Source organism: Puntigrus tetrazona, chromosome 23, assembly GCF_018831695.1.
Source record: "Puntigrus tetrazona isolate hp1 chromosome 23, ASM1883169v1, whole genome shotgun sequence".
Taxonomy (NCBI): Eukaryota; Metazoa; Chordata; class Actinopteri; order Cypriniformes; family Cyprinidae; genus Puntigrus; species Puntigrus tetrazona.
Genome location: NC_056721.1, coordinates 11352537 through 11379359, shown reverse-complemented (window position 1 = coordinate 11379359; position 26823 = coordinate 11352537). Strand labels below are relative to the sequence as shown.

General features: G+C 39.2%; 2 protein-coding genes and 1 long non-coding RNA gene across 6 annotated transcripts; 2 read left to right on the top strand and 1 right to left on the bottom strand.

Moving 5' to 3' along the window:
* Window positions 1-1343: 1343 nt before the first annotated feature.
* Window positions 1344-17478, bottom strand: myh7bb (myosin, heavy chain 7B, cardiac muscle, beta b). 4 transcript variants are annotated; one of them, XM_043225003.1, is made up of 43 exons: window positions 17426-17478; window positions 17062-17198; window positions 16595-16698; window positions 16030-16173; window positions 15708-15864; window positions 15534-15561; window positions 15231-15327; window positions 14645-14737; window positions 14497-14560; window positions 14303-14401; window positions 14088-14191; window positions 13853-13991; window positions 13653-13771; window positions 13414-13563; window positions 13028-13198; window positions 12744-12923; window positions 12335-12467; window positions 11709-11779; window positions 11329-11416; window positions 11098-11215; window positions 10140-10263; window positions 9903-10039; window positions 8323-8578; window positions 7945-8187; window positions 7684-7860; window positions 7424-7569; window positions 7237-7327; window positions 6762-7151; window positions 6461-6587; window positions 6190-6308; window positions 5491-5687; window positions 5208-5391; window positions 4953-5118; window positions 4700-4824; window positions 4482-4597; window positions 4210-4402; window positions 3542-3745; window positions 3298-3423; window positions 3003-3173; window positions 2808-2912; window positions 2639-2734; window positions 2357-2494; window positions 1344-1829 (listed from the first exon to the last, which is right to left on the bottom strand). In XM_043225003.1, the coding sequence occupies exons 2-43, from the start codon at window positions 17159-17161 to the stop codon at window positions 1818-1820; spliced, it is 5802 nt and encodes a 1933-aa protein (XP_043080938.1). In that variant the 5' UTR covers window positions 17162-17198; window positions 17426-17478; the 3' UTR covers window positions 1344-1817. The 4 variants fall into 4 exon arrangements, with proteins under 4 accessions (XP_043080938.1, XP_043080936.1, XP_043080937.1 ...); XM_043225001.1 differs by lacking the exon at window positions 1344-1829 and having other exon boundaries at window positions 1839-2494; XM_043225002.1 differs by lacking the exon at window positions 1344-1829 and having other exon boundaries at window positions 1839-2494; window positions 17062-17267; window positions 17426-17460.
* LOC122328925 lies at window positions 2672-3183 on the top strand. Its single transcript, XR_006247856.1, has 3 exons — window positions 2672-2810; window positions 2887-2949; window positions 3045-3183. It is a non-coding gene; the product is annotated as an uncharacterized LOC122328925 (long non-coding RNA).
* A 5202-nt stretch (window positions 17479-22680) lies between the features above and the next one.
* On the top strand, window positions 22681-24480 carry zgc:103759 (U8 snoRNA-decapping enzyme). The gene is made up of 4 exons (XM_043224132.1): window positions 22681-22952; window positions 23105-23145; window positions 23265-23490; window positions 23567-24480. Exons 1-4 carry the CDS (start codon window positions 22824-22826, stop codon window positions 23771-23773), a joined length of 603 nt encoding a protein of 200 aa, XP_043080067.1. The 5' UTR covers window positions 22681-22823; the 3' UTR covers window positions 23774-24480.
* The last annotated feature ends 2343 nt before the right edge of the window (window positions 24481-26823 follow it).

Here is a 26823-nt window from a genome sequence, read left to right as displayed (position 1 = left end):
CAACAGCCCCGTCCATTCTGTTTTACTTTTTCCCCTCTCTCTTCAGTCTGACCAGGTTGCTTGTTGAGTCAAGTTGGCATCGATCCGGGAGTCTGGCCGGAATGGTGCATATTGTTTTTTTGTTTTATTTTTTTAAGGTGAGGTACTTTTTTACTTATGATAAATTAATTACGTTTATTAGATTACAAAGTGGTTTTAAGACAGATGCATTGCAAGCAACAAAACCAACTAAATATCAAGTTTAGTATGTATGCAAGCTTAATGTGTAACTTAATGTGCATCACATTCATATTATTTACTTTTTTAAAGGGGCACTTCAACCAAAAATGAAATTATTACTCATCATTTACTCACCTTGTCATTCCAAACCTGTAAGACTTTTGTTCATCTTTAGAACAAAAATTAAGATATTTTTTATGAAATCTATGCGCTTTCTGACCCTCCGTAGATAGAACTACCATGCTTAAAGTCTAGGACATTGTTAAAATAGTTTTGAGACATCAGTGGTTCAACGCTGTGTGCTGCTACGCTAAATGTGCTATGTCTTGTTCACAAGCAGACTGTACATGATGCACGCTGTATATAAAACAGTATTCATAAACATTTCTAAAGATTTAGACTGAGGATGTCTTTAAATTTTTGCCTAGCCTTATTTAAAACAGAATATACAACCGTCAATGAACTAAGAGAGATGACGTTCTACGTCTAAACAGAGACTTTGTACCAGCATGGTACTCTTGTGAATGCACAATGAAGAGAACAAATTGTTTGTCATGAATTTTTTGGTGAACAAAAATCATTTTTGTAGTTTGGTAAAAGTTGAACCACTGATGCCACATTGACTGTTTTAATGATGTCCTTATTACCTTTCTGGGCCTTGAACATGGTAGTTGCACGCTGTATGTGAAGCTTAGATTTCATCAAAATATCTTCATTTGTATTCCATAGATGAACAAAGGTTTTGATGGTTTGGAACGACATGAGGGTGAGTAATGACAGAATTTTCACTTTTAGGGAGATCTATCTCTTTAAGTAAATAATTACAACTTTGTATTGCCTCTAATTAGTCTTCTGATTCCTGCTGCTTACAACAGTGTGTAAACTGGTACTGGAGAGACCAGCTTAGTAAAATTACCTTTTCATAGCAGCCAGATAATATTATATTTTAAATCAAGAACATTTGGTTAATTTGAAAACATAACCAAAGACGTACAGTTCTAGGAGACTAAGTGCAACTCTCAAACTTGACCATTCAAAGTTTTCATCCATGGAAGGAATGTAAAAGTGATCAATTAACCCACTTTGTTTAAAACTACTTGTGCTGGACCAGAAAAACAAGAACACATTCTTAGCGTTTTTATTCCAAATGAATTTCTGTGCAACTTGACATGATCAAGCAAACATTTCCATTTAAGTGCTGTTTATTTATCATGTCCAAATAGCTTTTCAAATACCCTGTGGGTCCTTAAACTCAGTCCAGTTTCAAATCAGCTGTTACAGAAAGGCACACAGCGATTTCTTCATGCTGCTCTTCAGCTGTACTGTAATGACGCAGTGGTTTTCCAGAAACATCCCTTTCCTTCCAAGAAGGACATATGAACAAACACTTAAAAAAAAAAAAAAAAAAAAAACTTTTCAAGACTACTATTGAAGGCTTCAATCACATCAAGAAAAATAAGCTTGCGTTGACCTTCAGTAAGCATTAAACATTTCCAAAACCTTTGTGCCTTGCAGCATTTCACAAAGACCAAAAAGAAAGGAAAGGTACTTGTCACACGATACATGACTCTCAAAAGTCATCTGGCTTAAGTCAGTCTTCACTCCACGATCTGTGAACAAAAACACTTTTAATTTTTATTTCAATTTATTTACATTTAAAGAAATGGACCGCTTTTCTGAAAAAGGAATTAAACTTGAGTTTTACCGTTTCTGAATCCATTCAGCCGATCTCCAGGTCTGGGGGTAGCACTTTTAGCTGTAGCTTAGCATAGATCATTGAATTTAAATGTTCCTTTAATTAAAAGTTCCCTGATTATTACGCAGGAGTAAGAGTATAGTTCCTATCAGCTTAGAAAATCTGAACTTTTCATTTTCTTCCTGCCTTAATGTAAATACACAAGTCAAGTTTTAAATAGGAAAAATATCGAAACTCTGGTCACTTTTGAGAGTGATGCTAACAGTCTAATCAGATTCAATGATCTATGCTAAGCTACAGCTAAAAGTGCTGGAGATCGGCTGAATTGATTAAAAAACTCAAAACTATTAAACCGTTTCATTCAAAATAAAATGTTGTGGTCCTTTAAAGGGTGAGTTCATTTTTTGTTGATTTTGCTGAGATCAGTTAAGTGTGTGTTACCTTGACAACGTGAGTTTCTCGGGTGCGCACACGCAGCTTGTTGACCTGAGATTCGGCTATATCTGCCCTCTCCTCTGCTTCATCCAGATCATGCTGGATCTTCTTGAACCGAGACATATTGCTGTTGGCCTGCTCCTCCTGCCACACAACAGTAAAATAGCCTTAGAATGGACAATGCCACATTATTTAATAATATATTTTCAAGCACTATTTTAGCCCAATTAAATAAAAAAAAGAATGAATTTAAAAAGCTGATTTTGTAAATGAACAGGAGATACGTACTGCATCCTCAGCTTGTCTCTTAAAGCTTTTTACTTTTGCTTGTAGTTTTTCGATCAGGTCTTGCATCCTCAGGAGAGTTTTCCTGTCCTCCTCTGTCTGCAGACAGAACAGTCTTGTAAACTCGCTGAAGATGACAGTGTTTTTTTTTCACATGTCCTGTGAGTAATACCTGGTAAGTGAGCTCTTTAATCCTCCTCTCATATTTTCTGATTCCTTTTTGAAACTCTCCGCTCTTCTTCTGCTCACAGTCCAGCTCTCCCTCTAGCTCTCGCACCTGAGGATTCAAATGTTCCCTCAAATGTTCCTGTAAAGTATGTTATATACAGGTCTTGACCGACGCTAAAAAAGACATTTTTCTGCCTACCCGAATTTCCAGCTTCTGAATCTGTTTCTTTCCCCCCTTCAGCGCAGTCTGCTCAGCCTCATCCAGACGTATCTGCAGATCTTTGATGGTCTGCTCCATGTTCCTCTTCATCCTCTCCAGATGGCTGCTGGTGTCCTGCTCCTTCTTTAGTTCCTCTGCCATCATGGCTGCCTAATGAGGGATACATTTGGTTAAAAACTATAACATCAAACAGTAAAAACACCTCTGGAACCAACACAGCTTAAAAAGCCGGCAGGCACTAATGCAGGATATTGTTGTTTTAGTAGGAACTCACATCAGTTATGGCCTTCTTCGCCTTCTCTTCAGCATTACGACACTCCTGCAGAGTATCATCCACCTCCCCGGACAGCGAGGACAGATCACTCTCTAACTTCTTCTTGTGGTTCAACACCACCATGTTCTGTAGAGATTAATGGATGTTAAGTTGTCTGATCTCACTACTGATTTGCTACTACTAAATATATTACATGGTGAAGAGTGCTATACAAATAAACGTGAATTGAATTGATTGATTTTACCTGAGCGTGCAGCAGGTTCGCTCTCTCGGTGGACTCCAGAAGCTCGTGCTCAGCGACTTTACGCATGCGGTCCGTTTGCTCCACCACTCCACGCAGCTCCTCCAACTCTGCAGTCAGCAGGGTGTTTCTTCTTTCTGTGACCATCACCTGCTCCTTCAGGTCCTCACAGTGATGTATAGACTCATCTAACTCTAACTGCAGGTCCTGAGAAGACAAACCAGTTGCACCTGATAAAAGAGCACTGACACGCTGAGTTTAAATGATTATTTCTATAAAGATTTCATTGTGTGTAATACAAACCAATAGCCATGCATTGATATTAACGTAGATGATTTTGTCTAAACAATTAAAAAATAAAAATGGTATTTTAAAAATGATTTTAAAATCGTTATTTTAAAGACTACAAGTGATATAAGGCATCACAACTTTATTATGCACATTCTGAAAATTGACTCGTTTTTAACGAGGAACTGTACATGAACATTACATGACAGCAAAATTAATCTATATGTAAAATTAAAGGAAATGAACATGAATAATTAAATATTCAATATCAATGGATATCAATAATTAAAGAGAGAAATCACTATATTATGCATCCCTAAAGATTATTTTCAATTCCAGATGTTTAAGATTATTCAGTTCTTCCAACCATTCCTCCTTCTCACCTTGACTTGAAGCTGTAGGTTGCGCACCATTTTCTGAGACTCCACAGCTTGCCTGTTTGCGTGGTTCAGATGGATCTCCATCTCATTCATATCTCCCTCCATCTTTTTCTTAACCCTGACTACCTCGTTACGTGTCCTGATCTCTGCATCCAGCGTGGTCTGCATGGTGTCCAGAGTCCGCTGATGGTTTCGACTGCATTGATAAACAGTTTCATGTGATTTAATTATATTCTGTAATTTGAATAGTATGTTTTCTTGTCTTTCTCCCTTACCGGAGATTGTCAATCTCTTCATCTTTCTCTGCGAGTTTCTTTTCGACTTCAGTTCTGGTCTGGCTGAGCTCCAGTTGGATGCGTATGGTCTTACTCTCCTCGTGCTCCAGAGTGCCCTGAGTCACACAGAGTCAGCTGCCCGTTAGATTTTTACCCTAGTATATAATTATTAATGTCTGCGGTCAGCATTGTTTGGTATCTCAGATTATATTCATCACCTCAGCCTCCTCCAGTGCTGCTTGAATATTATTCTTCTCATGGTCCAGCACCTTCTTCATCTGCTCAAGCTCATTTATGGTCTTGTTGCCATGACTAATCTGATCAGTCAAGTCAGTAATTTCCTCTGCAAAACAAACATATTGGTTGGGCTTATTTTCAAAATCAATCTGAACCATAATCGATTCTTCCTTCCTTTAAAAATGTTTGCAATTTCATATGCCCTGTCCTGAAGTCTAGGTGCAGTCTTTTTACCCTGCAGGTTCTTGTTCTCCCTTTTGATCGTCTCCAGCTGGTCTAGGGCTTCTTCATAAGAGTTTTTGAGCTTGAAGAGCTCTGTGCTGAGACTACGGGACTCTTTCTGAGAGCTTTCCAGCTCTGCCTGTGTCTCCTCAAACTTCTGCCTCCATTCACACAGGACCTGGACATAGTAATAAGAATATGTGTTAGTGGAAAATAAATATGAACCATGCCTGGTTAAATCAAATATTTAAATCGTCTTATCCTGACCTTATCAAAATTGCGTTGCTTTTTGTCCAATGCAACAGCCACAGCATTAGAACGCTCCAAATCAACCATCAAGTCCTCAATCTCAGTCTGCAGACGGTGCTTGGTCTTCTCCAGCGAGGCACATTTGGCATTGGATGCTTCCACTGTCTCCTCAGATGTTTGGAGTCGTGCAACCAGCTTCTTCCTGAAGAAAGATAAGCCAGTTTTAAATAAAGCAAAATAAAGCAGCAATTCTGCTTGATCTGTGAACAAGACACAAGATTGACAGCAGAGTGACTCTTACTTGGCGTCCTCTAGTTCATCAGTCCTCTGAATGGCATCAGTCTCATACTTTGTCCTCCACTGTGCAATCTCGGCGTTGGCTTTAGACAGAGCACGCTGCAGCTCAGATTTGGCTTCCTGCTCCTCTTCAAACTGCTCTCTCAAAAGCTCACAATCATGCCTGGATGACTGTACCGCATGAGCTAAACTGTTTTTTGCCTGGTACATAACACAAACCCAGTAAGATATTAAATGTGTGATATTATTATAATGCATCTGAGATGCATATACTGAATAAATTAACACTATCGTTCAATAGAATTTTTTTTAATCCTTAAGTAAGTCTTGAATGCTTACTAAAGCTGCATTTATTTGATCAAAGATACAGTATTACACTAATATTTTAAATAGTATTACAATTTAAAATTAGTTTTCTATTTGAATGTAAATTAAATATTTTAAAATCCTGTAAATGGTAAAAGTCATGAAGTGACAGAAATCATTCTCTTTATGCAGATTTTGGTTCTAAGAAACATAAAAAATCTTCGTAAAAGTCTCTTTTTTTCACTTTTGCGGTTCCAAAATACTTCATCAGTAGTGTACGCAAAACAATACATCAACATCTAAAGGCATTTTTCCCCTATGCTTTTCTTGTCTGCCATAGTATTGTTATGTTTAATGTCTTTTTTTCAGCAAACATTGAATAAAAATTTTGTCTCACTTTGCATTCCTCTTCTAGCTGTTTCTTCAACTCTTCCATGCTTTGGCTGAGAGCACTCTTTGTCCGCTGCAGTTGCATAACCAGAACCTCTCTCTCTTCCAGTTTGCGACTGACCTCGGCTGTTAACGGCAAGACCGAAAAGAGAAAGCAAAGCCTTTACGAAGTGCCAGTGGCCCTTTTCTTACATTAATCAAGCTCTGTTTTGCCACATGTTTCTAAGACAAATGTGAATCTCAAATTTCTATTCTGTTTTAAAACACAGGACACTGACCACTCTCTGTCTGGGCCCGTGCTTTTTGAGAGGTGATGTCCATTAGCTGCCTCTGAAGTTCCTCCACCTTTGTTTTTGACTCATTCAGCTGGTCTTCATACATCCTGCACATTTTCTCTGTTGTGGCCTGCAAACAACAGAATTTCTGTGAACTCTCTCATTTGGCATATAACAACCACCGTTAACAAAGTATTTTTCAACCAAGTTCATGTTTACTCTATATGTTTTAACCATGAGCTCCATGGATGATTAGACAGCGATGAGTCTTAGAAACCATGTAGAGCACATTGAGATGTCTTACTTTGGCTCTGGAGAGATTTTCAAGGTTAGATGCCAGATCTTCAGACTCCATTCTGACTTCTGCCTTTTCCTTCTCCAGTTTTTGCTTGACCCTCTGCAGGTTGTCCAGTTGCTCCCCCAACTCAGCCACAGTGTCTGCATGCTTTCTCCTCAACATGGCCATAGTAGTTTCATGATGCAGTGAGGCTTCTTCCAGATCTCTCCGCATTTTTAAGAAGTCTGCCTCCCGCTTCTTGTTCATCTCAATCTGAGCAACCGTAGCACCTCCGGCTTCCTCCAGACGTTCACTTAACTCTTCCAGTTCCCTTGATACATCAGCACGCTGCTTTTCTGACTTTGATCGAGCTGCTCTTTCAGCCTCAAGTTCCTCCTCAAGCTCTTCAATACGTGTCTGTGAAGAGTTTACCATGATATCATTATAGTAATAACTTGTTAAGCAAATGTGGAATTTTCTGTTTAATTTGCCAAATAATTACCTGCAGTTCCTTAATTTTTTTCTGCAGTTGCATAACCAAGGCTTGCTCCTCTTCAATCTTCGCACCTATGTGAACCATTTCCAGGTCTTTCCTTCAGAAAAGACCGTATACAGATTTTGTTAGAGCTGTGTTGATCATGCAGCATAGCAACATAAGCATATTATGCATAATGTCTGTAAAATCTCACTTCTTCAGTCTTTCCTCTAGCTGCTGTTTGTTGTTTTCTAAATCCATGGATGACTCAATAGAAATCTTTAGATCTCCCTCTAGCTTCCGCTTCACTCGTTCCAGATCCATACGCACTTTCTTCTCTTGCTCCAAAGATCCCTCTAACTGTTGCAGTCAGGAAATAATAATAAGCATTGAGCTGTGATTTAAAAATCTGTTAAAAGTTACGAACTGTTACAGACTTTTAAGTTTGTCTCGTAGCTTTTAATGCATACTCACATCATCCACCTGCTGCTCAAGTTTGATCTTGGCCTTGGACAGCATGTTCACTTTGTTTTCCTCATTCTGCAGGTCTTCCAGAGCCTGCTGATGAGCGTCCTGGAGGGCTTTCTTCTCTTTTGTCAACCTGAGGATGGTTTCATCCAATGCAGCCATTTCCTCCAGCAAGTTTTTCACCTGAGTTAAGTATAAATAAGGTTCTTGATAATTAGTTCATTAAAGCATCAAATGCAGACAACATTTTACCATCCACTGACATACCTTGTTCTCAGTGGCATGTTTTTCCTTCTCCACCTTGGCCAAAGTAATCTCTAGGTCATCTAAGTCTTTCTTCAACTCAATACACTCATCCTCAAGTTTGCGTTTCTTGGCCAAGATGGTGGCATTAACCTCCTCTTCGTCTTCAAGCCTCTCCATCAGCTCCTTAATTTTCCCCTCCATCTGAATCTTAGCCTTGATTAGCAGGTTACAGCGGTCCTCAGCATCGGCCAGGTTATCCTGCTCCTGGGGTTAGAATGTATTTCACTAAATGTATGACGCATTAAGATGTGATCATGAAGCCATCAGGAAATCATGATGTTAGAGAGTGATTCTGATTTGTAAGTTGTTTCATTGGTGTGAATTAACTCTGACACTAACCGCTTGAAGCTGTAAAGAGAGGTCATTTTTCTCTTGCACCAGAGAGACCTGTCTCTCCTCAAACTCCTTCCTCTTCACCTCAGATCTCTCGAGAGCCTCTTTTAGCTTCTGGAACTCCTCTTTCAGCGTAGCCAGCTCCTTCTCTGTAGCTGCGCTCCTCAGAAGAGGTTTGATCTTAAAGAACAAACACATCCATGGCCAGTTCTTGACGGCATAAAAAGCACGGACGTTCCATTGAATGACCATCAGAGCTTCCCTGAGTGAAGATAATGAGATGGTGGATTAATATATATATATATATATATATATAATATACTATATAGTATTAGTATTAAATAGTATATGATTTTTGCTTTTCAAAATCAAACAAAAAGGTAATCTTAAAGAAAAAAAATATTTTCACTTTTAACCATTTTTCTCTGTGCATGTTGATTGCACTACAAACCTTTCTTCATAAGGAAGTTTTTTAATTTCATTTCAGTTTTTCCCCGTGATCTCAGGGAAGACTATCAGTAACACACTGATATTTTGATATCATCAAATATCAAAATGAATTTAATTTCTTCAAATTTGCATCACAGAAGCAGTGTATTCAAGTCACTGTGTCAATGAATTGCATTTCAAACATAGTTTTAATTTAATAGATCTACAACAAAATGTGAATCATGTCATTGACCCCAGTGCTGATATTAATAGACATGTCTAGAAAGTATTACATAAAGCATCAGATGAATATCTTCCAAACAAAAGATATTACTGAATACTAAGCTTAATTGAGGAGTATCAGGATGAAGTCTTTCATACCTTCTCAAAACTCTTTCAAACTTTTGCCCAAGAATAAAAGAAGCCCCATGCATTTTGTAGCCTGCACCTCACACTCCCTGTCCTTGTTGTTCTAAATTAGCTCAGTATGTCTAGCACCAAATAGGGCCAAGCTGCCACACGCCATTGTTTGGTGTGTTCTATATCAGTAATCCCACTGTGATACTGAACATGCCTAAAGAGTAAATCAATTCCGCATTGCTGAAGTGGCGACACAATCAGGGACAGTCAAAGGTCAGGCAGAGGTTGTTGATTATCTAAAGCTGAGCCCATTTGAAGAAACAAGAGGACTTAATCCCCTGTCACCTGGGATGGCATTTCAGCAATTTTCAGCCAGCTCCCAGCCATATCCATTCTGGACAAAAGAGGGTTATTTATAATGAAGACAGGAGGGGGAACTCTGGTGAGGAATCGTCAGCAACTGGTATGCGTGCCGTTTGCGGGATACATGACCCACCTCTACACCTGCTTTTGGAAATGCCATTTGGGGTGGAGGGGGTTTAACCGGCTTTTTCTATAGTGACCGCACATACACGTACAAACATACAGACACACGCCGGACACACGCCACAGCATAGTCTGCATGCACTTTGGACATTCCTCCCATAGATTTGCAGGCTCATAGGCCTGTGCACACTCTCAACAGTTTATCACAGTGCTCAAGTAAGCAATATCTGGAATATGACACTTTCTTTGGTTAGTGTTTGATAGCAACTATTCGGACACTTTATAACCATTGACATCCAATCGGCACATACTTCTCTTTCATCATCCTCCTGCGCTCCATCCGCATGAGTTTGCCCCTGCAGAAGGCCTGCAGCAAGGTGAGGATCTCAGACAGACGCTCGTCCCTCATGTCTTCCAGCTGGCCAAGAAGTCCTGCCTTAAAGAAAACCTGAAGAAGCACAGATTCACAGGTCGGTGTAGCCTAGGATGGGTTTCAGGGACTGAAAATAGGGAGTAGCAAGAGAGTGAGAGAGGACAAATTCATCAACCTTGCTGTGGCCAAACTTGTACTGCGTGTGGTCGATATCCAGAGACCCAAGCAACTTTTCTACAGCTTTCCTGCTGTCCACATATGTGTCCTCTGGGATGGCCAAAGGGTTCAGGATACGGTAACTGGTAAAAGCATAACGGTTTAATGTCATCTTTATTATTATTATTATCTTCATAATAGGGTTATGTGACCATACTACTATTTCATTAAGCTGGTAAGCAAGATACAGTACCGCAAGTTGAATCTGAATAGTATCAGAATCAAACACTGTCCACCTTTTATTTCAACATGGAAGTAAAGCTATGGGGGAGGCTTCTAGACATACAGGTAAATAATGAGGAGAATAGTAACGTGCAGTAAACGGTAATACTGTTTGCACTACAAACCAGTGTGTTCCTAATTAAGATACATTAAAATAACAAGCTTTTGTACAGCTAAAAATATTTGGATGCGGATGAGACCGAAAACTAGACCCATAGAATTTACAAATGTGCAATATGTTGGAATAGTTCCACCTTCTGAATAAAACAGACAACAAGTCTGTTAGAGCGGCTGTTAGAAGTTCTGGTTCTCACACAAAGCAGAGACGCAAATTTATGACTGCACGTGCGCATCAGCTTGTCTAGACTGGACATTTTAACGCTATATGGACAACATTTATGGGTTAGTTCATTTCAGATTTTGTTGCCAATTTAAAATTCAATTGTCACTTTTGGAGATTTTAGGATTCCCTGTTCATTTAGATACGACTAAGGTCTTGGATGCCCAAAACAGCTGCCTGGAGGAGTTGCAAAAATGGCTGCTGAGTGAACAGACTTTCTATGAAAGAGACTTACTTGGGTAGCATTCAATTTGAAAATCAAAGATTGATAGATGGTTAAAATTCTATTCCTGCAATTATCCAATCCCATGTGTACTGCTGAAATTAGAAATGCGACCCATGAAGAAAAACTAACCGCTGTTTGAACTCTGCATAGAGAATGCGGTTGGGAAATCCCTTCCTGCAAATGCGGATCCCTTCCAGGACTCCATTGCAGCGAAGCTGGTGGAGAACCAGAAATGGCTCCATCATCCCTATCAGATACAAGAAAAAAACTGAAGACTGATGATGTGTTGACGATAGGTTTATGGAGATCTTGTAGTACAACAACTGGTTTTATCCTCTGCACTGTGATATTTTTTTGTACCTGGGTTCTTTGACTCATTGGGGATAATGCATCGTACAAAATGAGGCTGGGTGCTTCTCAAATTAGTCATCAACTTGTTTAGATTCTCCTAAAGTCATAGAGAAAGAAAGATCAGTCAACATGTAGTCCATAATACAATACATGTTCAGGTTTCTACTGTAGTGATGCTAACTACTAGGTCAGATCTTACCTGCATCTTTCACTCTGTAGCTGGTGAAAGCTGAGCCAGCACAGACTTAAAGTGATGTTCATGGGTCAGATTACCTAAACATCACTGCAAGTCTTAACTGGCTCACTCTCCAAGACATTTCCGATATCTATATAATTCTAACTGATATTCAAAGAAGTGAAAAGTGGCTTTTCTGGTACATTTGACCCACCTTATGCAGCTGGGACACTGTTTGAAATGATGCTCCTTTCTTCCTCTTCTCTTTGCTCCCTGGTTTTGCTTCTGTACTTGTAAGTACACATGGTAAACACCTCAGTACAATCAGGTCCATTGGAATTAACAGTAATGTAACACTTTATAACAATATAACAGTACACTATGAATTATTAGTTAAGCATTAGTACCTTTATCTTTTATAAAACATTGTTCCAACATTCTAAATACAGTTAAGTTTATAAATACAGTTGCAAATATTTTGTTCTTGAGCATACATATAATGTTTAAGAATTGTATTTTCATACTTTATTAACAATGAATTTTGAATTTCAAAATTTTTGTGTTATTTACAAACCAGTTATTTAGGAGTTGTCAGTGGTTCATAAGATCATTTAGAAAGTAAATGATTGATAAACTATTTAAATGCACAAAGCATTTATAAGATGTTTTTATAAACTGCTTACTAATGACTATTATTGTTGGGACAATGCTTTATAAAGAATTCTTTATAAAGAATACTGACAATATACTAATGCTTACTTAATGATTCATAGTGTGCTGTTATTATAAAGTGTTACCGAATTGGCTATTGAATTGAATATTGGTTGTAATAATATGCACCTGAATCTAAGCTGATGAAGTTCTCGAAGAGGCTTGCCATTAACTTGTTTGATGTCCTTTGGAAGATTCCCACCACTGTTTCATTCAGAGGATCTCTATTTTTGTCGAGCCATCCATTGATGTTATATGGCACCTGACAACATACATTTGTATGTGAAATTTTAAGTGAATTATAGTTATTAAGGATTGAGTTATCACCATTGTGTCACTGAGCAAGGCACTTAACCTCAGCATGGTCCAGACTATCCCTGTTACTTAAATGGTGCCATTCTATGGCGGCAATGCATACTGTAAATTGCTTAACAAATTCCACTGGCTCCAGTTATTGTGGCATATAAAGACTCCATTGTATGCTATGGTAAAAATAGCCTTGAAATATGTGTGTAAATATGAAGTTATTTCCACTCACCACTCCGGCGTAGTGCACCAGCTCAAAGTGAGTCTCGTATTTGCGTTTTTTGTCTGGCCTTGGTTTCAGGAAGTTGGGAGACTTGCCAAGGTGATTATCGTACAGTTTAGCTTTGAAGCTGCTCTCTGTGGCTTTAGGGAACATGCACTCCTCCTCCAGGATAGAGAGTATACCCAACGGCTGCAAACAACGAAAGAGGGATGTAACACTTTAGTGTAGCTTACTGTAGTATACTACATTTCTTACATATGCTTTCATTTCATTATATTTAATTCCATATCAACCTTCTCAATGAGATCAATGCAAGCCTGCAGGTCTAATCCGAAGTCTATGAAAGTCCACTCTATGCCCTCTGTCTTGTACTCCTCCTGCTCTAGGATGAACATGTGATGGTTGAAATACTGTTGCAGTTTCTCATTTGTGAAGTTGATGCACATTTGCTCAAAGTTGTTGAACTGTTCAGGAAAAAAGAAGAGGAAGAGTTTTAGGTAACATGAGTACTGAATAATGTGTAGGTTGTGTATCAATGCACATTTCCTGAAGTTCTCTACATTGTTTGCAATGGACATTTGCATAAGTCATTATTTTATGAATCACAAAAAACTGGTGCAGAACACATTGTCATATGGTAAAAAAAGGAGTAATCCAAAGCAATAATCAACTGACTTACTTCAAAGATCTCAAAGCCTGCTATGTCCAGCACTCCTATGAAGAACTGCCGAGGGATGGCCGTGTACAGGGTTTTATTGATTCTGCTCACCAGCCATTTAAACATGCGGTCATATGTGGCTTTGGCTAAAGCACCAACAGCGTAGGTCACCTGTTATGACACAAAAGCCCATATTCTCTCACTGCAAGATGAAATTATATAGCAGAGAAGCTGTATATCATTACTCTGACCGAACTGACCTGTTCAACTGTCTGTCCTCTGACAATGTACTCATTGCCCACTTTCACTCTGGGGTGAAGCAGTCCCTTTATGAGATCAGCTGAACTGATCCCCATGAGATAGCAGGCTTTATCCGCACCTGGGTGAAAAAAAAAAAAACAGGTCTTGCAAGACACTAAACCGAAAACACTGATATTGCTTATGACAGAATCCCTCTTACTTTCAGTGCCGTCCGCCTCGGCTTGCTCCTCTCTTTGCCGTACTTTGAACTTCATGTTGCCAAAGTGCATGATAGCACCGACTATCTTGTAACAGCCATACTTCTCCTCAGGGGTGAAGCCAAGGGTGTCCATTGCATGCTAGAGAAGGCGGTAAGCACGTTTTCTTATAGCGAGTGGTTATTAAGTGTTTAATGTGGAATAATTAGGGATCTCCTTCATACAAGCAGCACTTACATCAGTCGCAAGCAGTTCGTCTCCGTCATCCAGCTGGTCTACAGTTATGACGCCCTGCGAGCAGAAGTGGTAGTCATAGGGATTTGACGACACCAGCAGCATATCTGAGATGGAAGATGAAGAGCGCACTTTGGATTGCAGGCATGTAGATTTCTACACTTGAAATAAAGTTAAACTTAAATAGGAGTCATGTTAAAGGGGATTCTTCGGAATACCTTGGAGTTCTGGTTTCCTCTGTGAGAGGATCTGGTAGTAGATGTGGTAGCTTCTCTCTCCAGCTTGCTGAAAAATCACTCTGGATTTTTCCAGAAGATCTAAACAAAAAAGAATGGAAAACGGAACAAGAACTGAAGTAAAAAAACTGTAGATTTAATCTATTAAGACAGGAATATTTTTCAGATCAGCTTACAGATGTCAATGTCAGCAGATGCTAGTTTCCCTGTTGGCCCAAAATGGATTCGTATGAATTTGCCCTGTGTTAAAGATAGAGAAGAAAGTGAGACGGAGAACAATATTGAGAAAAAAACTAAGATGTTGTGCTTATGATGTTCACTCACAAAGCGGGATGAGTTGTCATTCCTCAGGGTTTTTGCATTGCCGAATGCTTCCATAGCTGGATTTGCCTCAATGATCTGATCCTCTAATGTACCCTATTTACGTTGAAAACAGAAGAATGTGTGAGTTTTTATTCCAACACCAAAATTATATCTATGAGTAGGACAGAACAATCGGAAATGGAAATGAAAATGAAATATTATCTGTCATGATTGAGGGGAAAATAGATGAAGTTGGGTTTTGGTTTTTCAAAGAAATGCAAAAAGGAGTTTATATTGTTAAAAACAAGAGACAATAATGAGAGACATTGCAAAAAGGGAAAAGGGCAATGTAGAGTGGTATAAAAAAGGGTTTTAAAAACATACTGGAACGGGAATACAAAACTAGGGTATCAAGTCTCTGAGGGTCACTCCTTATCGGTTAAAAGGATGTCTGTGAATCCAAAAGGAATAGATAAACATTCAGACATTATTAAAAATCCCCAAAAACAAGAAGTAGAGGAACAAAAAGAAAACTCGTAGGGAAACAAAAAACAAAGGATAAGGATGGGTGATGACAAAAAGACAGAAGTGAAGTTTCTGCCCTTACTCCTTTTTTGCCCCCTGCATCGCCAAGAGCAGCTATAATGGCAAAATACTGAATTACACGTTTCGTGTTGACAGTTTTGCCAGCACCGGATTCTCCGCTAGGCATGGACAAAATTTATGTGAAATATACATGAAACAATATTGAATTCAAGAAGTGAAGAAGAAGAAGAAAAAAGAAAACTTTTCAAAATGGTAAAACCCCATTTTTTTATACCGCTTCATGATTAAATAATGAGAGAAAAAGGATTTCCGGACATTTTGACCTAATAGTTGTAGAATAGAGATGTAATGGAGGGTCACTTACGTGATAAGCATTGACTGGTTTTCACGATCTACAGGAGAAAAAAACTGCTCAGATCACTTTAAAAGTATGCGTTAAAAAATAAAAAGACCATTAAATTCATCAATTTTGTTTTGATCTAGTAAGTGTATTCTGAATCAAGCTACGCAACATAGAAGACATGGGTTCATAACATACTTTTTAGCATGTCATTGTAGGCATTGTCTGCTATGGCATAGATGTGAGGTGGAACATCTGTGCGACGCTTGCCCTTATATGCTGCAACCACTTCAGGAGAATAGACGGGAAGCCATTTATACGGGTTAACTGTCACACAAAACAGCCCTGAATATGTCTGTGGACAGACAAAAACACACGCATTGAGACTGAGACAGCCCTGAAATTATCCAAGCGTCATAAAGAGCATTAGAGAAACAGACAACTTGACTCTCAAGTTATTCTTAAACCTCTTTTGGTCACAGACAGCTGTTTAGCAGTAAATGATAAAGCGTTGTCTCACGTAGATCATCCAGAAACTGTAGCGTCGGCTGAGGTTGAAAAGAACGGAGGCCTCGTTGAGGTGCGTAAGCATAGCCATGTCTTCAATCATGTCAAACTTCGGGGGATTCATCTGCTGAATGTCTTCCTCTTTCACCGTTAACATCTGTCAGTATTAGATTCAAGAATGAAATCCCCACCTTGTGATTCATTTTAGATATTTTAATGAAAACATGCATTTTTTCCTCACTTGAGTCTGATGAATTGTTAAAGAAAATCTAACATACAGCATTGTTTTGATGTACAATATAATTTCTTTAATCAATATTTTTTTATAGTAAATACCTAGATTTGTCTTTATTTGTTGTGCTTGTTGCATGAACAAAGATATTATTGGATTTTTGCTTACAACAAGAAAAAAATATTTTCCATGAGTTAAGAAAGATTGAAGGTTTTTTTCTTAAAGAGAGTCTTATGCAATTTCTTCAATTTCTATACTTACTGAAAAAGTAGACAAACTGATTAAGACTGTTATTATTATGACTGTGTTCACGGAAAATAATAAGGGCAATTGAAGCTTCACTGACCATTCCATCTTTGGTCTCCACCATGACTTTATCTCCATCTGTATCTCTGATCTCCACCTCAGTGTAGGCTTCTTTCTCATCTGGAATCCAAACGCGTTTCTTCCCTGCACACAGAAGTATGTGTTACTTCTGAAATTAACTCTACATGCATGGTAAATATCCTCTTATGCTTATACTAAATCGATAAAAATACTATTACAACTGTTATATCTTATCAAGCTATGTAGGATGTAATATAAATGTATTTTGCATCGCTTTGCATGTAAAAGAAATAGCTGGTTTTATATCAAAATATCAACTGATTATCATTATTCTGTTTACATGGATATTACATACTCGCTTCGATGTGTAACCTATTCATTCAGAATCGAATATTATTTGAAATCGACTGAAACATTTTGAGAGGCCTGTGCACCAATACAATGTCTGGTTTTCACACAGGACTCAAACAGGGTGTGTGACAGTACCATCAAACGCATGGGACTGCGCAGCGAGTTGTTCCAGGTTGGTTTTACGCAGAAATGTGGCCGCATCTCCAAAATCCCTCAATTCCATAAAGCGGGACATGATTAACGCTTCTGGTCCCGGAGCTGCGCTCAAACACCTGTAACGCCGTAGAAACTTCGTTAGAAGAAAGCTTTCTCCACTTTGTTGTGTTTGTCGTAGACGTGTGCTGGGAGGAAATAAAAAATCTCTAATCCACAACCTCGGTAAGCATTTGCGTAAAAAAGCAAACAAAAAAAATCTTTAAATTACACGTTTCGTCACATGCAATGCAGGGCGCCCTATCCAAACGGCGCCGTGGAAACACATGCATTTGAATATACTAACCTCAGTAATGTCTAAACGGGTTGGCCTCGAAAGAAGCGGCCCGGTGCTCTTTTATTGTTTCCCTCAAGGTCAGAGTTGGGGAGATGTGTCAGATATCCCCATGTGTCTGTGTGTGTTCAGTTGCTCATTGGCTGCGCGCTCGTGCGGTCCGGCCCTGCGCCTTCACAAAAGGCAAACAGGTTTGAGGAACCGTACTGTAAGGGTTTATTTTTAAAACGACATTGTTGTTGGTTGTGATTTATACGCTGCTGTCCAGAGGCTAAATACGTGACCTCCCTATTCTTTAAAGACTTACGTGATGTTATAATTGGCAAAAAAAAAAAAAAAAAAAAAATATTACGATTGCAATAAAATGCAAACCTAGGGCGCGAATTGTGCTGGGATTTGGAGGGGTCTGGGCCTAATTAAGATTTGAACCCCTTTAAAATAGTAAGATCGGGGCGGGAAAGAGGCTTATTTTGTGCTTTTTCAGACAGTATTTCTATTACCACAAAAGTTAAATTATCGCGAAAATGACTCACAAGAGTCATTTATATTTGTAGTTTTATTAGCATAATAAATATTATAAAAATAAAGTTTTATGCATAAAGAAATAAATGTTTAATTTTTTAAAATAAATATTTATATAATATGATTACTTACTAAATGTACACATTAAATGCATACCATAAAACATGGGCCAGATAGCTCAGGCAATTCAAAAAGCTATCAAGAGTACTTCATTCTACTCAAGAGTAGAATTAAACTATGTTATGACAGGATGAAATATGGTATTTGAAAGGGATAAAATCAGCCTGTGCTTCTACCTCATCAACGGCTTCCTGTAACTAATTTTTGAGATGAGGAATTAATTTATCTACTTGATGCAGTCCATGTGTGTGTGTGTGTGTGTGTGTGTGTGTGTGTGTGTGTGTGTGTGTGTGTGTGTTAGAGGTATCTCACTTTGCTTTATTCGACAGACTAGTTGTATGTTCAATAGGACACACAAGATATGCATGATGTTCATACTCGGTTACTGATACAATCAGTTCCTCCTCAGCAAATAGGCGCCTCAGAAGCTGTCGACCTTGAGGGGTAAAGCTGAGATAAGTGTCCTCTAGCAGAATCCAGAGCCCACTATGTAGTCCGAAAATAGAAGAGAATACAACTCCTGTTCGCAATAGCAGGCATTCCGTGCAGAGATAGCCGTGCTGTCTGGCATGGGTTTGTGGTTAAAGAGGCGGTGCTCTGTTTTGTTTCCCTTAGAAATTACTGAAAGTGATCTGCCAGTGATCAAACACTGAAAGAGCGTCCACATCTCAACCCTAAAAATACCGTCAGATGTCACCATTTATACAGCTATACACTATATTTTTCAGATTTGAGGAAATTTTTCTTGAAAATATTTTTAGCTATAATGCTACTTAATGGTGCAGTATGTTTTTGCAGAAAAAAAACTATTAAGTGATGTAATTTGCAATTTAATCAATGCTTACGCCAAAAAAATTAGGGTTTCTGAACAGTCAGAGTGTCAGTATTATATTATATATTATAACAGATCCTTTTATATGTATCCTACTACAGTCATACAGTACACATCCTACTGGCAGAAATAGAAAATAGTATTCTACATGGAGCAAGGATTTGAATATGAGAATCGTTTTGTAATCTATTTGTTTGGAAGAACCAATTTATTACAAGGAATCTTTTTAATGCTAAACGAAACAGACACAGACAGAACTGTTAAAGAGAAATCGATTCATTACGACTCAAAATGTCCAATGGTACATAGAACAGAGAGAACTGTTTAAGAATAAATGGTTTATTTGAATGAATTAGACCAGGGCTGTCCAAACGCTGTCCTAGAGGGCCGGTGTCCAGCAGAGTTCAGCTCCAGCTTGCCTCAACACACCTGCATACATGTCTAGTAGGACCTTGATTAGCTGCTTCAGGTACGTTTGATTAGGGTTGAAGGTAAACCCTGCAGGACACCGGCCCTCCTTTCCATTGCTACATAGTACAGAGAAAACCATTTAAGGTGAACCAATTCACTATGATTCAGACTTTCCAAAGCTAAACATCAGAGAGAGGATCGTTTATGAAAACATTATTTCATCAGTTCAGCATTTAAGAACAGTGACGTACCTTAAAGACAGTTCCTCTCCAACATTATACTATTCATTACAGTGTCATTTGCCATAAAGAGTGGCTGACATGGCACACCTAAACAAAGCTTCCAGGAACCAGGGTTTGAAGCTGTACGCATGGCGAGCAGTTGTTATAGATTATCAGCTCTCACCCAGTGGCACAGAGCTCTAACGCAGAGGCTGAAAGGTCAGAGGTGGAGGAGGGTGGTCGCATTCTGTACGCACACATCCAACGGGGGCCAAAAAAATACACGTAAACATACTTAATAAATGTTTTCCTATTGCCAATCAAAACATACGGTGTCTTCTGGTCTTCTAAATCCTATGTGTGATCTATCCACCAGGTGCAGACATGTGAGTCAGATCCCAGCTGAGAAGCGTTCGCCTTCCCACAATTCAGGATTCTACATTAATTTTTCCCGCTGATCTGCGTCTGACAGTGACAGTAAGACCCTGGCACACAGCGACCCCCTGCACCTGTGCGTGGGATTGAGAGCGAGAATGAAGAGAAGGAGAGTTTGGGAAACCCTAGATGTCCTAATCTCGGGATAACCAGCTAGCCCGTCCCCACAAATCGTCCATAACGTAAGCTAATCAGTCTTTTAGCAAGTGACTCATTGGATGGAGACAACCAGTGCCATTCTCCCCCATCTGGCTCCGCGCACGGCCTGTCTGCATTGTGTTAGTTCTAGATTGCTACACCATCAGTCTCACACACACTCAAACACATAACCTAGATATGAGCACCCACAGCTGTCTGCTTATTTTAGTCTGGATTTTGACAGCGCTATATCTCTCCCCCTAAGATCCCCCATAACAATCCCTGACGCCTTCACCAGAACAATAGCCAGCAGCTCACATAAACCTTTTAAACTTAGAAAGCGCTGAGGCTCAAGAATAGCGCAGCCATTCTGGCGCAATCCCCTGCCACACGGTAAGCCCAGAGAGGACGGACTGAGTTAACAAGGCCTTGAGTCAACACTGACTTCAACAATCCCAGATGCCTGATTCAAGTCTATAGGCACTGATGCTTAAAGGTTCAGTTGCATCAACGGAGAGATCAATATTAATTTTGTAATAATAATTTAATTTAATTTAATGTAATAATTTATGGCCAAAAGAAACAACAAAACACCCTATCATGGTAAATCACGGTAATACCTTTCCAGCTAACCACATGAGAATTGCTACACATTTACAGTGACTGAAATGAGTAAAACAAGAGCTATGATGAACGTGACCATGTGTTCAGCCTCACGAGCGCGCTTTATCTCTTCATCTGTCACATTGTCTCTTAACATTCCCAGTATAGTCTTACACCACCATCAGAACTATTTAAATAGTACATATAACCTGCAATTAAAATTCTCAGCTCCACTTATATACACCTGCACATCTCTACATTCATTTACTGTCTCCCACCATGGGGCAATGGGAACTTTGACAGATTGGAATGGGAAGTGAATATGGGTTAATTCAGTCAGTCTCCCATAGATATTACTGTGTGACACGTCTCTTAACTATTCAAAGGCCCAGGGATTGATGGAAACATCCACATGGCTGACTCAGAAAAGCCACATTAGGTGTATCCAACACTGCAACCACTGTTGAAGAATGCACACACACACACACACACACACACACCAGGACCATATTTACCCACAGTTCTCATCCTTTAACTAGCTGTGTTTGCTGTAGTTCATTTACCATTACTACTCGAGTGCTCAATGATGATGAATAAATGCAGATATTTTCAGATGTTTTAGTAGTTCACAAATGTTTGCATGTACAATCTTTGTTATACTGTCTTATATTATTTGCTAGGGCACCATGCTTGCATGTTCTGTGTCCAGCTGGCACAAGAGTTGAGAAGACAAATGATATTTGTTAGAAAAGAAGACGGGAGTGGTTGCGAAACTGAATATTTCCTCCAGTCATCACCTTGCACTGCACAAGGTCAGAGAGACGGCAGGAGCATCGTGGTGTAACTTGTAAAGCTGCTATAAGGCTGCTGAAGAATCCTGTCAAGTGTTGTATGGTATGGAAGCAGTGTAGTCTTACACTCTTGAGATGTCTAACACACATTCCCTCAGGGCCGCTACAACACTCAGATATTTAATAGCTTGTTTATGAAATAAATTACTGATTTAACTTTTATGGATGCACCAATACCATTTTGTGTACAGGAATCCTACACGGTAATCGATTCCTGTTAAACCACGAGGATTTATATGACAGGGTATGTACAAACGTTTCAGTGCTAATATAATAAGAATCATTTTTATATTCATTTTGTTGTGGTAGTCACAGTCATTTTGAAATGGCACGTCTGAAACTCGCAATGCTATGCGAGGTCCGTAGCAGATCGCCGGTTCTTTGCAAACTAATTGGGCAATATGAAACTAGAGTCAGTGCATGCGTGAGGAATTAACAGTTATGACCGCGGATTCGCCTTTGCTTTTGAAGCCACGCTGCATTTAGATATAAGAGGTTATTTTAGTGCTACGCACAGGTGGCATAGATTTGGAGTGACATGAAAGAGAAAGGGAAGCATTGCATCTATATCCAGTTCGTTTTTTCCTTCAACGGGAACGGTTTTCTTTCTTTCTTTCTTTCTTTCTTTCTTTCTTTCTTTCTTTCTTTCATGTTAGCATCTTAAGGTGCGCAGTCTAGTGTAATCTACTGCCATCTATAGGACAACAGACGTACGTCGTCTGAAAAGTTAATAAAAACTGCGTAATGAATGTGCATAACTTTTAAACGTTTACAATATTGGTATAAACTACAGGACTATAAATATTACCAGTGAACATTTGTTAAGCCTATCGTGCTCATTAGTTATATAGGGCTATATAAAATAAGCATGACCACATTTACAATGAATGCCATGGTAGTTTTGTGTAAAACACTACATAAAACAGTTTTTGTTACAAAGTTTTAGTTTTTGATTTTGAATTAATTTGGGACCCCGAACATTTTAAATGGGTTTCAGGATTTTGCATTTATTTTAATTCGAGAATTTGTTTGAAATGAGGTAAATACAAAGTTTTGCTGCGTTAACTACAGTTTATATGGTGTACTGTGGTAGCTATTTAAAAAAAAAAGTTCGCAATGGACTATTATTATGAAATAGTAAACGTCAGGTGATTACAGTAGCACGTTGTTGCTTGCAGCAGTAGCGTACACGCGCACCGTGTCTTTTGCTATTCCTTATTTAGCAGTACGCGTTATTAAATGTACAACTGATTCATTTGTTTATCGCTCGTGCTGTAATGGCGGAACAGATCACGAGAGAAGATGCGTTGACACGGGAGGGCTACAGACACGCGTGTCACGTTTTGCTGTACGGAGACTCTAGTGCCAAGCTCTTCGGGAAAATCCCAATCAAACATATAGTACTGGTAAGGAAGAGTGCACTCACTTTTTTTTTTTTTTTTTTTTTTTACTTTTTATGTGAAGAGCGTGACTACGACAGGTGCCCTATACCAAAGCAGGAAGTTAAATAATATGTAAATAAATGCCCTCGACCTGAATTCAGATTACTGTCATTCAGATGCAGATGCGTTTTGATGGCTTGCTGGGTTTCCCAGGGGGGTGAGTTACTTTTTATGCAAAAAATAAATAAATACATTTTGAATGAATTTTAAGTTTGTTTGTTTTTCCAAAAATGAACCGGCATTATTCATGAAGGCTGTGTGTTATTTTATAATCAGATTGGTGAACCCGTCTGAGGAGACCCTGGAGGCGGGGCTTAGCAGAGAGCTCCACGAGGAGGTGGGCGTGGCTGTGCCTGTGGGCGTGGACAATCACGTGTCCTCCTGTCTTTCTCCATCCTGCTCTCGGCTCATCACGCACTTCTACATCAAGAAGATGACAGAGTCAGAGCTGAAAGAGTTAGAGCGAGCAGCCGTAGCTACAGCCGCAGACCACGGTTTAGAGGTTAAACTCTCTGTTATTTTGCCTGTGTAAGTGCACTTACAAAATCTTATTAAGCAACTTTCTTATCTGTCTCCAGGTATTAGGTATGGTCAGAGTACCCCTCTACTTCCTCAAGAATGGAGGTGGTCTTCCCTATTTCCTGTCCCACTCGTTCATCAGCGACTCTCGGGCCCAGCTGCTCTCTGCCCTGCAGCGCTGTGGGCTGCTGTCCCAGGGGGAGCTGGAGAAGGCTGTGAAACAGGCCGAGCAGATGAGACGCACACACAGCGGTGATCCACACTGACATCAGTTTACACAGCGGTGCCTTTTCACCCCTGGGCCACAGCTACATCACAGTAGCCCAACCCCCTCACTGCCTGTAGAAACTCCCTCCTGTCCTCATTCTACCTTGCTTTCCTGATTCAAGCATATACTGCATGTATTCTCTGTAGAGATCCTGTGACCTGTTTAACAGGGCCTTGGCTGTTAACCAAACATTTACTTGTGACTAGATTCACTTAATTGGGATTGTTATTGTTTGGTAGTGTCTTTATGTCCATATTCGGATATACCGTGGGATGTTGCAATAATTATACCTCATAATATAATTTTTTGTTAATATGTACTTATATAATTTGCACATGCAAATGAATAATATATTATTTCTGACGAGGCGCATAAGAGATTTATACGCCATACTGATTTTGAATTTATCAGATCTGTTCATGAGAGTAAAATATTGTGCATGCTGGTTGACTAATAAAAAGCAGAATGCTTATAAGGCTTATTTTTCGAAGATTTCTTGCTAATTTAAATTAAAGCTAGGGTTTCAATCACAGAACACATGCAGTACTTAGAATTGCCACAGAGTTGTGCTACCAGACTTTTTTTACAAGCATGTCTGTATATTTGGCTGTGACTTTATAATGTCAGAGCCACTTGATTTAATTATAAAATTGTATTCTAATAATATTTGACAGAATTGTAAAAATAAAGATTTTTTTAATCTACCATTGCTTAGCAAACAGTCCCGCCCCAAACTCACTCCATTGGTTGTACCAGCGTTGCAGACCACAAATAGTTATTAATAGAGATTTAGTGTTTACACAGTCAAGAGAAATTTACCAATGGCTCACTTAAGGTCTTACATAACCTTTAGTGTTATATTAGGTTATAATTCAGAAAATCAATCCATCAATTACTTTTATTTATATAACGATACAGATTGTGTCAAAGCACCAAACCGTATCAAATAGGAGAATAGAGTGATAGAACTGTATAATGACCAGATGAAACACTCAGGTTTTTATTAAATGCAGAGTCTCTGTAATCAAATCGACGATAATCGCTAGAATCAAGTGTCCCCAACTGAGGAGGCCAGAGGCGACAGCGACAAGGAACCAAAACCCCATCCGTGACAGAATGGAGGAAAAAGAAAACTTTAGACCCCCAGAAAACTTTAAATAAAACCCACTGGTGATGAAATGAGAGTACAGTTATTTTCAACTCTCTTTCAGGTTCCCCTTTCTTTAAGGAAACAGTTCCACAGAATTCATGACTGTACAGTAATTTAATGCAATTTAAAAAAGCACTGGAGGTAAAAGGATTACAGATTATGTCTTTTGCTGACAAAAATGGGGATATCTTGGTACAAGTAACAGAACAGAAGACACACATATATAAAATTAAGGTGTCTAATGTTTCAGATCAGTCTGTTAGTGAAAATGTTTCTATTTTGAATTATTCCCATTTAATTTTCTAACTTTAGTACAAACTATATTAATAATTGCCATGAACTAAAAAATAATGCTAGTTTTGTTCCTCCTTTGCTTTAATGGCAGCAGCACTCAACAGGTTTGTGTGAAACCTGATCTTCATGTTCTCTAGCATGATTTGAAAATGATCCAAAGAGCATTTTGAGCTTCAGTGCAGTGTCACCAATTTGCTTAAACATGAATTCAAATATTTCCTATCCGTTGACCTTTCCGGTGTAATATTGTAAATAAACCCTCCCTTGATGATTGATTTCGAATCTCAGCATTAGGGCCGTGGTTTCAGAGTTTCGAACCCCACTCTGATCAATGCACACGTGTCCGTGCGGTCTGTTTATGTCACTGCTACATCCTGCAGTCCATCAGCATCTCTGAACAGCAGCTTTGTTGATGTGTTCGTCAGACCGCAGCAGGTGAAATCAGCTTTGTAATCACCACTCAGCGTTCATTTGCATCGCCGCATGTGCACTTTTGAGCGTGTGCGAGTCCATGAGTACGCATATGAAGCCGGAGACGTGAAGTAGGTCAAAGCTGTGAGGACTGACTGACCAAGTGGAAACTGAACTGTCCCTAGGGAGGACGGGCCGGGGTAGTAAGGACTGATGCGGGAAGAGGAGCAAGTGTAGAACCAACAGTATCAGAGGCAGCGCTGACAAACTGCTTATATGTTTCCTACCTGCTGGGCCCTATAAATCGCTTCTCGTATTGCACAAATCTGACAACCTGCTGTAATGTTCACGTCACATTGATGTCCGAGTCCCATCGTGGCTTCCCCCCGGCCACCCTCTCAGTGGAGTCGCCTTTCCAAGCACTCATGGGTGGGGTGATGCTTCCCGTAGACCGTTCGTTGGCCACAAGGGAACTGGAGCATGTGCAACAATCCTTGTCACAGCTATTATATCCATGATTTTTGTAAGTCCTTACTGACCAACTACACCCGTATATATTGTTTATGCTTGCTAGACGCATATACGGTTTCATTATATGTGCACTCTGTTTAATAGTGCTGCCGCTGCACTGGATTTCTCTTTGGGGATCAATAATCATCAATCTTTTTATATCTGGTGAGATTGGGGCGGCACTGCAGCTGTAGATGTTTTGTTCAGCTGTGTGTGCTGCAGTCTGGTTTTATGTGTAAATATGTATATATTGTGAGTGTGTGTGTGTGTCTCTGTTTCACTTTATAGGATTTAAGGGGCTTAATTTCTCTTTATTTGTCACATCCTGAGGATTTTATAGTAAGAGAAAGAGAACGAACACAGGCTTAACATGAGAGAGGAAGGAAACAAGCACAGGAAAGATGGGGGAGGTGAAGGGCTTGAACTTCTCTTTGCACCTCAACCTTACAAAACTCAAGACAGGAATTTTACTGTAGCCTAAAGTTGGCCAGAAATATAGTGTTTTTTGAAATTAGATAGTTACCCACAAAATGTAAACGATTACGTTGCCACATTTGTTTCATTAAATGAGTTTTTCTCTGTGATAGATAGAGTGTTCAGAGTGTTTTTTAAGAATTGCTAAGCGATTTCTTGTTCTGTGTTTGCCGAACTCTGAGCTTCATTGTACATTACTACAAATATGG

Coding starts and splice junctions, on each gene's coding strand:
- myh7bb (XM_043225001.1), bottom strand. CDS start 17,161: ATGTCCCGCTTTATGGAATTGAGGGATTTTGGAGATGCGGCCACATTT. Junction 15,328..15,533: donor AACCAGTCAATGCTTATCAC/GTAAGTGACCCT, acceptor GTCCATGCCTAG/CGGAGAATCCGGTGCTGGCA. Junction 7,861..7,944: donor AACATGCCACTGAGAACAAG/GTATGTCAGTGG, acceptor TACTTAACTCAG/GTGAAAAACTTGCTGGAGGA.
- zgc:103759 (XM_043224132.1), top strand. CDS start 22,824: ATGGCGGAACAGATCACGAGAGAAGATGCGTTGACACGGGAGGGCTAC. Junction 22,953..23,104: donor CAATCAAACATATAGTACTG/GTAAGGAAGAGT, acceptor ACTGTCATTCAG/ATGCAGATGCGTTTTGATGG. Junction 23,146..23,264: donor TTGCTGGGTTTCCCAGGGGG/GTGAGTTACTTT, acceptor TTTTATAATCAG/ATTGGTGAACCCGTCTGAGG.